The following is a 12839-nucleotide window of genomic DNA, read 5'->3' as shown; positions in this document are numbered from 1 at the left end:
ACTTTAAAACGCCTCAATTATATACAAGAAGTTTCATTTTTTTTTTCAAATAAAATATATTATTTTACAGGGAAATTTAGGCTAGAAAAAAATTAAATTCTAACTGTCGAGAGGATAAAAATAAACTAAATGATCAGATAATTTTTTTTTTCTGAACTGAATAAAAAATCATGATTCCGCTAGTAGTCTCATAATATAATAATTTAAAATAAAAATTATATTATGCATTTAATTTAATAAATAATTTATAAAAGCCATATTATTAGATTTTTGATAATTTATTTTTATTATTATTGTTTTAAGTATAGCTAATAACAAATATATGCCAAATATCGAGTAGCCCTTGTAGTCGAGAAGCTTTGATCAATTAAATAAAAATAAAATAAGATAGGTATATTTAGAATTCCCTATTTCACTATTTGTTGGGTTAATATTTTAATTTTTAAATATTACATTAATAAATAATTGCAACTTTTTTAGTAACTACTAAGTCAAAAAATTTCAAGTTTATTAATATAATTTGAATTTAAAAACATCACTAATGAAATTCTACTAATATAACAATGAAAATTTAAATAAATACAGAATTTAATCTCACCAATTTTCAAATTTATTTTGAATTTTTTTTAAAAACTTAAATTGTTAATTTAATTTGAACTAAACAATTTAAAAAAACATAAAGTCCTCTCTCATCGATCACACTCGCACATAAAAATTGTATGTTTAAATACCACCGTTAAATCTAATACGCCCATTATCCTTAATCATCTCATCACCCAAATCAAATTAATAAAAAATAAAATCTAACGGTCACTATCACTCCATAACCTTACAGCTTTACAAACACGTACAATACAACACACCACACCACAACACAAACAAAATTTCTTCTTCTTCTTTGCTCCTTCTTCGTCTTCTTCTCTGCTCCTTCTTCTCCCCCTCCGTTACATGGCGTTTACTCCATTACTCACTACACTACAACTATCGTACACCGCCAACCACCGTATCACCCTCTCCGTCTCCGTGGCCGTTTAACATTTCTCTCATTTTTTTATTATTATAAATCAGTAGTAACGTTTTTTCTGCATTTCTTCTCCATAAATATTTGTATTTTTTTTTTCATTTGAAGAGATTCTTTTAAGCAATGTGATTCAGTAGTAATGTGTAATACACACACCGAGTCGTCAATCATCTGTGTTTTTTTTTGCTTAATTTTTTCAATTAGTTTTGTGATTTTAATTCTCTGATGATTTTTTTTGAGTGAGTTAGGGTTTTAGTAAGCTAGCTTAGCACCAGCTGGAGATTTTTTTTGTTTGATTTTTTTTTGATTAATGGTGAGAAAGAAGATAAGGTAAATAATGCCTAGCATTAGAGCTTCACCTACCAAGACAACTACTACTCTTACGGTTAGTAATTACATTATGAACTAATTTTTTAACTTTTTTAATATTTTTTATTTGATTTTGCTGTTAATCTGTTACGCTTTGATTCTGTGCAGGTTGCTGTTAAGTGTAGGCCGTTAACTGAGAAAGAACGGGGCCGTGATATTGTTCGTGTTAGTGATAACAAGGTGATTTTTATTTGTTTTCATTCATATATTTTGTGTTTGATTTTGTTCATTTTTGTTGTGATTTTTTTTTATATTTTGAATGTGTTTTGGAATGTAGGAGGTGATTGTATTAGATCCTGACTTATCGAAGGACTATCTTGATCGTATTCAGAATCGCAGTAAAGAGAAGAAATATTGTTTTGATTATGCATTTGGTCCTGATTCTACTAATTTGGTGTGTGTTTGCTTTCGATCTTTCAATTTCTTTTTGTTTCCAAAGTCCAAATCGCAAGTATTCAATTTCATTTAGTCGATTCTAATGTTTGGAAAAATCATAGTTACTGTATTTTAATTTGTTATAATTAAGAAAAGCAAGACATTTTGTAATAAATCAAATCATTTCCGATAAGTGACATTTGAATTCTTGCAAATATTCTGTTCAAATTTAAATTAGGGCTTACAAACTTTTCGTTCCAATCTAAAGTAGGTTTACTTTTGAGGTTTTAGTGATTTAGTTAAAGATGTTTTAAAAATTATAGGAAATGTGACTTTTTAATGTCCTTCTAAGTTCTACTGGTTAGTAAATGATCTAGATTAAATTCTGGAATTGTTTGTTTGTTTGTAATCTGTTTGAAATTTGCTTTGGTTATGTTCAGGGTGTCTACAAGAAAAGTATATCTTCGATAGTCTCTGGGGTTGTTCAAGGTTTAAATGCCACTGTTTTCGCCTATGGTTCTACTGGAAGGTATTCAGCTGACCTATTTTATAGTTCTCATTTGCATTTTTTAAAGTGCGACTTATTTCCAATGTGGTTAATATCTGGCTTTGTAGATGGCGAAAATCCTTCATTTCGCTGTATTTGTTTTTAGATGTGCAACTTGACTGTGCACCTGTTTTCATAGTTTTGCTTAATTTTACAGTGGTAAAACATATACAATGGTTGGGACCAGAGATGATCCCGGACTTATGGTTCTCAGTTTGTATACCATTTTTGATCTTATAAAAAAGGATAAAAGCTCTGATGAATTTGATGTCTCCTGTTCTTACCTTGAAGTCTATAATGAAGTAAGTTGTCTTCCAATTATGAACATTTATTACAGGCATTTGTGTGTTCAAATGTTAATGTTTTAACCCGACTTCTTATGAATTTAGGTTATCTATGATTTACTTGAGAAATCATCGGGTCATTTGGAACTTCGAGAGGATCCAGAGAAAGGAATAATCATTGTGGGGTTGAAATGTATCAAGGTTCATATATTCCCTCTAATTTATTCAGTAGCATTCGTTTAAACTTAGGTTTGTTTGCTGGCATTGTGTGCTTTTCACAGTATGGGTATGGTTATGGTTGGTCTAACTTTCTTTACTTATCATTTAAGGACATCTCTAATTGGTTTAGATGTCTTTCAAAATATTATTTTCGGCTAACTGTTATTTCTTGGACGGATCTTCAATATAATTGTGCCGTGATAACCTGGTCAACGACCAAAGATTTCGAAATAAGTACTCTAAAGAAAGTTTAACGAAGGCTCCACCAAATTTAGTGGCTTTATTCTACTATGGAGCCTCTTTATTTGCACATTTAGTGACATCAAATGATGTTTTAATTTGCTCTGTTGTACATTGCCCGGAACCACATACTAAATCTTCCAGTTAGAGATTACTTTAAACACTCGTGCATTGCTCCTGCTTATGCTATCTGTTCTTCTTAATTACCTTTTCAACTGAAAACGTTATGTTCATTGTTTCTTTCAAACAGTTTAGTAGCTCTTCTGCCTACCTTGGATGCTTCTGATTCGTATTATCTTCAGGATGCTTATTAGTTCTTGATTATATCTGCTTTTCATAGGTCCAATCGGCTGATAAGATTCTTGAACTATTGAACTTGGGAAATAGTCGACGAAAGACAGAGAGCACAGAGGCTAATGCAACATCATCTCGGTTTGTCAATATATTTTTCAGTCTTGACTCCTGAGTTATTACCACGGATTGACTTTCAAAATTTCTGATATAATTTCACCGCATTGAACACTAAATAAATTATAAAGAAGTTTTTAATCAGTTATATCATCAAGTATTTTTTTTCTGTGTAAATTGTAAACAATTATGAATTATCTTTAAAATGGATAAAGCTTGTAAAATAATCCTTACAAGTCACAAAATTTGTGATGAAATTGAGGAAGAAGAGCTTCTTTGCTGGTGCAGTTGAAGTTCTGTCATCTCTTAACAGTACTGAAAATCATAGTGTCTGCATTGAAACTAGTGTTCACTTATTTAAACTCTTACTGAGAGAGTCACTTTACTTTTCATGCTGCCAGATCACATGCTGTTCTAGAAATAATTGTTAAAAGAAAGCAGAGAAATAAGTATCGAAATCAAGTCATGCGAGGCAAACTTGCTCTTGTGGATCTTGCTGGCAGTGAAAGAGCATCTGAAACAAATAGTGGAGGTCATAAGCTAAGGGACGGAGCTAATATTAACCGTTCCCTTCTCGCTTTAGCAAACTGCATTAATGCCTTGGGGAAGCAACAAAAGAAGGGTCTTGCTTATGTCCCTTACCGCAATAGGTATATTTCATAAGTGTTTTTGTTTGAAGAGCACAATAACAGCTTATAAGCCCGATCCCCTACTGGAAATATAGCTAATTTCAGTATTTTACAGCAAACTAACACGTATACTTAAAGATGGTCTGAGTGGTAATTCTCAGACTATCATGGTTGCTACAATATCCCCTGCAAACATTCAGTATCATCATACAATAAATACCTTGAAATATGCTGACCGAGCAAAGGAAATAAAGACACATATCCAGGTAATAGTTTTTATATGACTTGATTCTTTTCATAAAAAATTCTGTCACAATTTTCTTATATTCTCTATGTTTGAAGTTGGGTTCTCGGTTCTCCTTCGCATTGCAATATAAAGACGTATTCTTAATAGAAGTCATGCATAATTTGATTGCATTGATTTGTGATTGTTCAGTAGTTCTTTTGCATCTTACTCTAATCCTGCGTGTCACAAGCTTGACTAGTACCATCAAGAAGTAGAAACTTTTGCTTGCATATTTTTGATATTTTTGATATTTTCCTCAGAAAAACATTGGCACAATTGACACCCATGTGTCAGATTACCAGAGAATGATCGACAGTCTTCAGGTAAGCTGTTGCATATATTTTGTTTCTGTTGATTTAGTTAGTAGAAAACCTCATTTAGAAAGTAACATATTTGATTGCACAGATTGAGGTTTGCCGTTTGAGAAAAGAACTGGCTGATAAAGAATCCTTACTAATTTTCAAGCCTGCTGAAAAAGATGTCGACGATGAGCTCTCGTGGTTGGATACTTTAAGCCGTGAAACCAGTGAAAATGTGCAGGAAAGAATAAACTTACAGAAGGCATTATTTGAACTTGAGGAGACCAACCTTCGTAACCGCATTGAACTCCAACAGCTTGATGATGCTATTGCAAAGCAACAGGTATGATTTTCCAGCATTCATTTAACCACATGACTATATATAGTAAAGCGAGCACAAAAAATTTAATGATTGCGTTTTCTTAGGTTTGCCCATAATTTTTTACTTTGGTTTGCCCATAATTTTTCATGAAATCTATTATATTTCTAAATGTACTTGCTCAATGATATATACATAGTCTTGTTATGATAGCTAGGAAGCATGCAATGCTGAATGTTTGTTTAATATGCAATTCTTATTTTATTCTTTAAATTATCTTGAAGGATGTTGTTCTTTGGGAACAAAAAAAAAGTAATCTTGTACATGAGGAGTTCAAATTTATATGTCTGCATAGAGACCAGACCGTTAAGAAGAAAATAATAGTTGACGCTTCCATATATTTAATTGGTTGTACTATTAAATAATTTGTTTCAAAGTGTTTGTGCCCTCTGTCGTAGGCTATTGAAAAGGAAGGAGCAGTTGTAGAAGCTTTAAGAGCAAGGCGACAACTCATTCTGGATAACATTCGTGACAATGATGAGGCTGGCATTAATTACCAAAAGGTGAAGTCTGTGCTTGTAGTGGACTTGCATTAGGATCACAAACTTCCTTAGTATTTGACCGTGTAAATAACTAATGTTTTAGGAGATTGAAGCAAACGAGAAGCAGCGATGTCAACTCCAAGATATGATCGAAAAAGCCATTAGTAAGGATGGAAATAAGACATACTTGCGTATCCTTAGTCAATACAGACTTCTGGTGAGTAAATTCTATGTATTATCTGGAATTGAGAGTGTATGCATAATCTAACATAGGCTGGTACTGTTTGCAAATAGATTTATTATGAAGATATATTACCAAACAACATTTTGGAAACTGGTAATTCTGACTATGACATTTACCAATAGGTTTGTTAATATTTGAGCCAAGAAAATATATGTATTCATCCTTGCATGTCACATTTCTCATCTTCTTATTGGTTTTCTGGCTTTGATCATGCTTACCTCTGATTTTGGCTGGGTATTAAACTTTAACATTTTGAAAAAGGGCATGAAAATATAAGAATTAATGTGATCATTCTCTATGCTGCAATTATGGTTTTCCAAGTTTTCTGTCAGAGTTAATGACATGATGGTTTAAATGTGAATATAGGGAATGGCCAACACTGAGCTTCAGTTCGAAATGGCAATGCGTGATCAAATTATCCACAACCAACGACAAGCACAAAAAAACCTGTGGAACTTGCTTATGAGTTTAGGGCTCGACGAGAAGCGCTTATTGAAACTTGCAGCTAAAAATGGAATAATGATTGAAGATCGGACAATGATGCCTCATCCGCGTTTTGCAGATAAGCTGTCGCTGAACTTTTCCTTAGACAGATACGCTTCCATCGGAACTAATCCTCGGAATGGTCAATCAATTTCTCGATCTGGTGTCTTCGGACATGGTTTGAGATCATTTTCAACCGGGCGTCGCGATCCTGGTCAGGCGTTATTCATGGAAGAGCACCACAGTTCCTATTACATGCTGCCTCATGATCACTCCCCTCCAGCATATCTGAGGCTAAGGAAGAGTACTGACCACTGGTTTGGCTCACCTCATCAGCATTCTCAAGATTTACGCAGTTCATGTCCAGATTTCAAAAGCCGCGCTTCTCCTTATAGTGATGGATTCTCTTTCAGTGCTGATTTTAGCCATCAGCTTAAGGTATGGATACAATCATTTATCTGTTATCAGCTGATTTTTATTTTAATAACAGTCGAGGCCTTCTAATTGATTCTGATTTTGCTCAAGTGCCAATCATTAAATGTTATTCTATCTAATTGAATCAAGAAAAGATCAACATCATAGTTGTCATGCGAGCAAAATCAAGCCCAATTAACTTAAATTTTTTCAAATTCAACTATAATTGACAAAATTAGAAAGTTAGTTAGAATTGATAAAAACGGTCAACTTTTGGATTTCCTAAATCCTTACGCCTTAAATTTTTAATTTCATCAATGGAGTATAGTATATGTGTTTTGAGCTTTCATCTAACATCCACTATATTGAGTTTGAATTTGTTATCTAATCTGTGGTAGCGTTGTAACACTGGGCACATGGAGGTATGATCCAAGGCAACATCTATTTGAGTCTCGTCATTCTGGAATCGGTCATGGCCAAGAGGACGATGAATCACGTGTCACTTAGAACTAGACGCAGGGCAGCATAGCTCAAACCATTAATCATCACGGTGAGCCATCTAGTGGACCAAACAAGCTAAAAAATTCAGCTGTCCAATTTTGTATAGTCACGCGTAGTTCTGTGTCTTCTATGGGATTTTTCCCTTTTAATTTTTTGATTTCTGTAACGCAATTTAGTTGTATATAGCGGAAGTAGCATAGAAGTAGTTTCACGTAGGGAGGTGATTCTTTTGATTCTTCTTACAGTGGAGAGAGGGAAACCGTAGATTTAGTTTGTAAAGTTGAACTCGCTAACATGTTGAATGTAGGAGTATCATTTGTGTATATTGTACTACTTTATACGTACACATCTTTGTTTGTCTGTTTAAGACTTTTTCCCTCCTGAATTTGAAATTTATAACTAGGTGTGTGGATGGTTAACTTTGAATTAAATTGTTATATAGTTAAATAACTTAAAATTTATAGTTCGATTTATTAAATACCAAAGAGTTTCAAAATTAATTATTACATTTTCATTTTTAAAATTCAACAATATTCCTTTCGCGCCACTTACAAGTTCAACCATTTCCCTAACTAACTTGAACCTCGTTTGATTGATTTTCGCAAAATCCTGGGATGAGAGGAAAGGTCGATTTAGCTTATATCGGTGGTACTTATAGTTGATGTGGGAGTTGATAAATCTTTTAAATTTAATTCATTTGACACACATTTTGGTTCCATCTATTTAATAGAATTTAAATTTTATTTTAATTTTAATTTGATAAACATTTTTTTTTTGCTTGGATATCTCAATTTCTTCACTCACACTCACTCGCCATCTCACTACTTAAGTTAAAACCCCAATACAAAATTCCCTAAAACCCCAAGAAAACAAAAGAACAATGTCCATGACAGACAGCACCACCACCACAGCAACAACTGAATCCTACAAACCCTACAATCTAACCCAAACCCTAACCCCCCACAAACGCGCAATCTCCTCCCTCAAATTCTCCTCTGACGGCCGTTTCCTCGCCTCCTCCTCCGCCGATAAAACCCTAAAAACCTACTCCCTCTCCCCCTCCAACCCTCCCTCCTCCCCTCTCACCCCTCTCCACGAATTCCACGGCCACGAACAGGGCGTCTCCGATGTCGCATTCTCCTCCGATTCCCGCTTCCTCGTCTCCGCCTCCGACGACAAAACCATCCGCCTCTGGGACGTCACTACCGGGTCCCAAATTAAAACCCTAAATGGCCACACCAATTATGTGTTCTGCGTCAATTTTAACCCGCAGTCGAATATGATCGTGTCGGGTTCGTTCGATGAAACGGTGCGGATTTGGGATGTGAAAAGTGGGAAATGTTTGAAGGTATTGCCGGCTCATTCTGACCCGGTGACTGGGGTTGATTTTAATCGAGACGGGTCGATGATTGTTTCGAGTAGCTATGATGGGTTGTGTAGGATTTGGGATTGTGGGACTGGGCATTGTATGAAGACTTTGATTGATGATGAGAATCCGCCTGTTTCTTTTGTTAAATTCTCTCCTAATGGCAAGTTTATTCTTGTTGGTACTCTTGATAACACTTTGGTATGCCTCGATTCTTTTCTATTTGTCGATTTTCTTTAATTATTTGCTGTAATTTATTCATTAAAATGTGAATTAGAATAGACTGGTTTTATAATGTTGCTCGAATTTGGTTTATTGTTTAATTACTTGTTAGTATATTTGATTGAAATTCATTTGTTTATTGTGGAAACTTAATGGGGTTTTATAGAAGTTTTAAGCTTTTTATTGATCTTTTCAGCATGTAACAGAAAGGCTTAAGCTGATTTTTTTTATTTGCTTTGAAATTTTAAAAATTGAAGTTTAAGTTTGAAATTTGACTTACCATTAAATTTTATTACTGTTTTTAGACTATGCTGGAAGTAAAACAGAGTAATTTTTTTGTGTGTATAAAATGTAGTTTTTGAACTTTATATGTAGCTGTCTTACTTAGGTCACCTGGAAAAATATGCCCAATCTAATATGTATTTGTCGACTATCATGGAAATGACGTGAATTTTTTTATTTTTCCTCTTAGGTGATGGAGTTTCTGAATTTTGTGTAGCTCAGGTTTATTTTGGGTGTATTTGTACTTATACCTGCTCTCTTGTTTCTTAAAATAGTAATACTCTCTTTAGTGGTCAGATCACTTCTTTTTCTTCATGATCAGAATTGGCTTGCAACTTCGATTTAATGCGTTTGACTTTTGAGTATGTCTGCCATTTTGCCTACCTTTCTGCTAGGTGTTAGGGTATGACCTTCCGATGTCATATAGCTATTGATTTGCAGTTCCGTTAGTGACTGTTTTTCTTGGAGACATCTTTGTGTTGCATCCTTATATGTGGTCTCTTTATTTGAACTGAATTCATGTGCTATGTAGTTGAGCCAACAAGTTTTAAGCTTAACAGTCATGTTCTAATATCATGTTTATTTGTTGAATTATATTGTCTTATTATTTTGTTGATATAGTACTCGATGAGTTGCATTCTTCAGATATTCTTAATGGTCTAGTTGTTGGGCTCTTTCTTGCACTTAAAAGGATTTTTATTGAGCAACATATTGAACATAATGGAGTTGTGATTTTGCTAAGCTTTCTATTGACTCCTATCTACATTTTCTATTGAATAGTGCATGCTAATAGAAAATAATCATTTGTGCTCAGGAGTCTGATACATAAACGGTTTTAATTCTCTACCTTTGTTATATCACTGAGGTTAATATAATGTCAATGGAGTTTGAATAAATAAGTCGATTAACTCCTCATTCCCATATTTCATGTCTTCAGTTCCAGGGTTAAAGCGTGTAATGTAAAGATTTAAATACTTCTACATTCTTTTATTTTTTCCCCTAATCCAGAAAACATGAAGTTATTTAGCCTTTTGCTGTATTCCATTCTCTTCCTCCCTGAATAATTTCAGTTTCCGTTATCCGTCATTTTATGTTTGATTGTCAATACCTTTTCTCTTTAACATTTCACCGTTGTTAGTTTTGCTTGGTGACTGACGTGGCCTGTTCCTCTGGATTTGCAGAGGCTGTGGAATCTCTCAACAGGGAAATTTCTAAAGACGTATACTGGACATTTGAACTCGAAATTCTGCATTTCTTCTGCCTTTTCTATAACAGATGGGAAGTATATTGTGAGTGGTTCGGAGGATAACTGCGTATATTTGTGGGAACTTCAGAGCAGGAAAGTGGTTCAGAAATTGGAAGGTCACACTGACACTGTAATATCCGTCGCATGTCATCCTACCCAAAACATGATTGCATCTGGTGCTCTTGGCAAGGATAATACTGTAAGGATCTGGACTCAAGAAAAACAATGATTCATTATATGGGGAGCCATTTACATAACTTGATTTATCTGTGTATAAGTGAAGATTTTGACCCTCGGTGTTGAACAATTGTTGCAATTTCCAGGTGAGATTATGAGATTCCTACCTTGGTGTTGGTTACAACTTGCTGTATCATTAAAACTACCTAACCCGATGTACTTAAAACTTCAGACTTTTATGAGCGTAGAGTAACAGTAGTTTTTCTTTTGGTCATATGACTCATATTGAGCTATAACCATATAGTCTCCGTCTCTGTTGTCTCCCTCTTTAAATAGAGCGACTTTCAAATATGTAAGTTCATATTTCATGAAGAAATTATACTCTATGATTAATTTTTTCTAAAATTTACATTAGAGATCCATAAATGTTTTTTATGTAAAATTTTATCAAATTATTTTTAGAAGTTTACATTTATACCTCAAAATATTTTGTCCTCTTATACCCCACTTTGGGCTTAGAGTTTAGTTTTTAGAATTTTAAGTGTCGTCTAGATGCAGGGTGGTGACCAGCTGTGGGGGCAATGTATGCTGGGGACAGCGCCGGCCGATGATTTCCATCGATGGCCGGCAGTGGGAGAGTTGGGGCCGGCATCCGGCGGTGATGTCGGCGATTGGTGGTGGGGCAGTGATATCTTATTCTGGGTAATACGTATGAGTGCTCTAATGTGTTTTATGGTCTAGTGCAAATTTTAATTTTTTTCAGAGATATTTGCTAAACAAATGTGTTCTTTATGTAAATGAAATGAGTTTTTACTTTTTTGGGTGATTTGTGTAGGACTGCAGGTAGTCCATCTTTTTTTGCTAGGTTACTTGTCGGCTTTCATTGCTCGGACCAGTTTTATTACATTTGTAGCTTAATGAAGCCGGGTCGCAGTGTTGCTAACAATAATCACGACTTACGTTAAAATTTAAAAAGTAGCAATCTTTTTAGCGTCATCAGCTGAGTTTCTTTTCATAGATAATTTCATTTGTTAGCTTTTAGACTGTCCTGCTTTTCATTAATATATCTCCGTTAAAAAAAATATATATAATTAATTATAATCAACCTTAATTAAAATATTAATTAATTCTATTTAATTTAAAATTTAATTAATATAAAATTGAGGGCTTTTCTTTTATCTTTTTTTAATTAAGTCTAATTACTCTTTTAATCAATCATAATTTATCAAAATTAACCACAAGTAAACCCTTAAAATACTAGAAAACCCTAAAATACTAATAAACCCTAACATAAATCATCCACCGTCGCCCGCTCGACCAGTCCACTGTCGAAAACAAAAATATTATGGCCACCCTTGGGATTTGAACAAAGAAAAAAAGAATCCTAGGATTTGTTCTTCATCATGAAGAACAAAACCCCGATAGATGACGAACAGATCGAGAGGTGTGTTCTTCAAATTCCGATTGTGGGGTTGTTAGAAATTTTTTCCGGTTGTTTATGAATTTTTTCTGGTATTCTAATGAGTTAAAGTTAAAAATCATTTTTTTAATTAAAAATTAATATGGTTTTAAACTATTGAAATTATAAAAAAATAATATATTTTTAAAAATAATTAAATGTCAATTTTATGAATGAAATAAATATTAAGGACTATTTTGAGCTTTTAACCATATAAAACCGGAGAGTGTGTTCAATCTCGGGGGTGAGAGTAAAGGAGGGGAATTTGATATGTTTTTGTCAAATTCTAGGGTGATCTGATCCACTTTTTTAAATTTGGGCTCATTTGATACTTCGTGCTACGTTTAGGGGGTGAAATGATTCTTTGTTCATTCTTTTTAAGAAAATAACTTTCATTATTTTAATTCAAAAAACAGCTTGTTTTCACTTGTGGTCCCTGACTTTTGACCTTTTTCTATCACAGACGTCCTATGTTTTATTGACGGCATGTAAACCCTTAGAGTTTCGGTTTAATGATCAATTAAATTCATTCCGTCTAGTTTTTGGTTGACGCCGTTAATATTCGATGACGTAATAAAAAAAATTGAAATATACATTATTCACCTCCACCTCATTTTCCATGTTTCTAAAAAACCTTTAAAATCTAAAATACTCAAAATATCCTTATTCAAACCCTAAAACAAACAAACCCAATAACTAATACTCCCAACAGCTGCCCCGCTAACCTTACCACCGCCACCTAGATCCACCGTCGTGTGACATCTGCCGCCATAACCATTGCGAGGAACCTCCATCTGGATTCGCCTTTTCAGATGAACTTAGAGTTATTTGTCTAACAAGACGAACCTAGATGGGCTCGTCTTCTTAGACGAATCAAGCATGGTTACGGTATGAAGATCCATTGCTT

At 33.9% G+C, this 12839-nt stretch overlaps 2 protein-coding genes across 2 annotated transcripts; both read left to right on the top strand.

The window, feature by feature from the left end:
- Positions 1–848: 848 nt before the first annotated feature.
- LOC126655279 (kinesin-like protein KIN-8B) lies at positions 849–7503 on the top strand. Its single transcript, XM_050349396.2, has 15 exons — positions 849–1406; positions 1499–1570; positions 1668–1784; positions 2206–2294; positions 2470–2614; positions 2702–2797; positions 3396–3487; positions 3865–4113; positions 4208–4358; positions 4639–4701; positions 4784–5020; positions 5455–5559; positions 5642–5755; positions 6149–6703; positions 7078–7503. The coding sequence occupies exons 1-15, from the start codon at positions 1359–1361 to the stop codon at positions 7105–7107; spliced, it is 2163 nt and encodes a 720-aa protein (XP_050205353.1). The 5' UTR covers positions 849–1358; the 3' UTR covers positions 7108–7503.
- Positions 7504–8024: 521 nt separating this feature from the next.
- Positions 8025–10884, top strand: LOC126655286 (COMPASS-like H3K4 histone methylase component WDR5A). The gene is made up of 2 exons (XM_050349403.2): positions 8025–8747; positions 10232–10884. Exons 1-2 carry the CDS (start codon positions 8061–8063, stop codon positions 10523–10525), a joined length of 981 nt encoding a protein of 326 aa, XP_050205360.1. The 5' UTR covers positions 8025–8060; the 3' UTR covers positions 10526–10884.
- Positions 10885–12839: the final 1955 nt, after the last annotated feature.

Source organism: Mercurialis annua, linkage group LG7 (assembly GCF_937616625.2).
Source record: "Mercurialis annua linkage group LG7, ddMerAnnu1.2, whole genome shotgun sequence".
NCBI classification, from domain to species: domain Eukaryota; kingdom Viridiplantae; phylum Streptophyta; class Magnoliopsida; order Malpighiales; family Euphorbiaceae; genus Mercurialis; species Mercurialis annua.
This window is presented reverse-complemented; position numbering and strand designations above follow the sequence as displayed.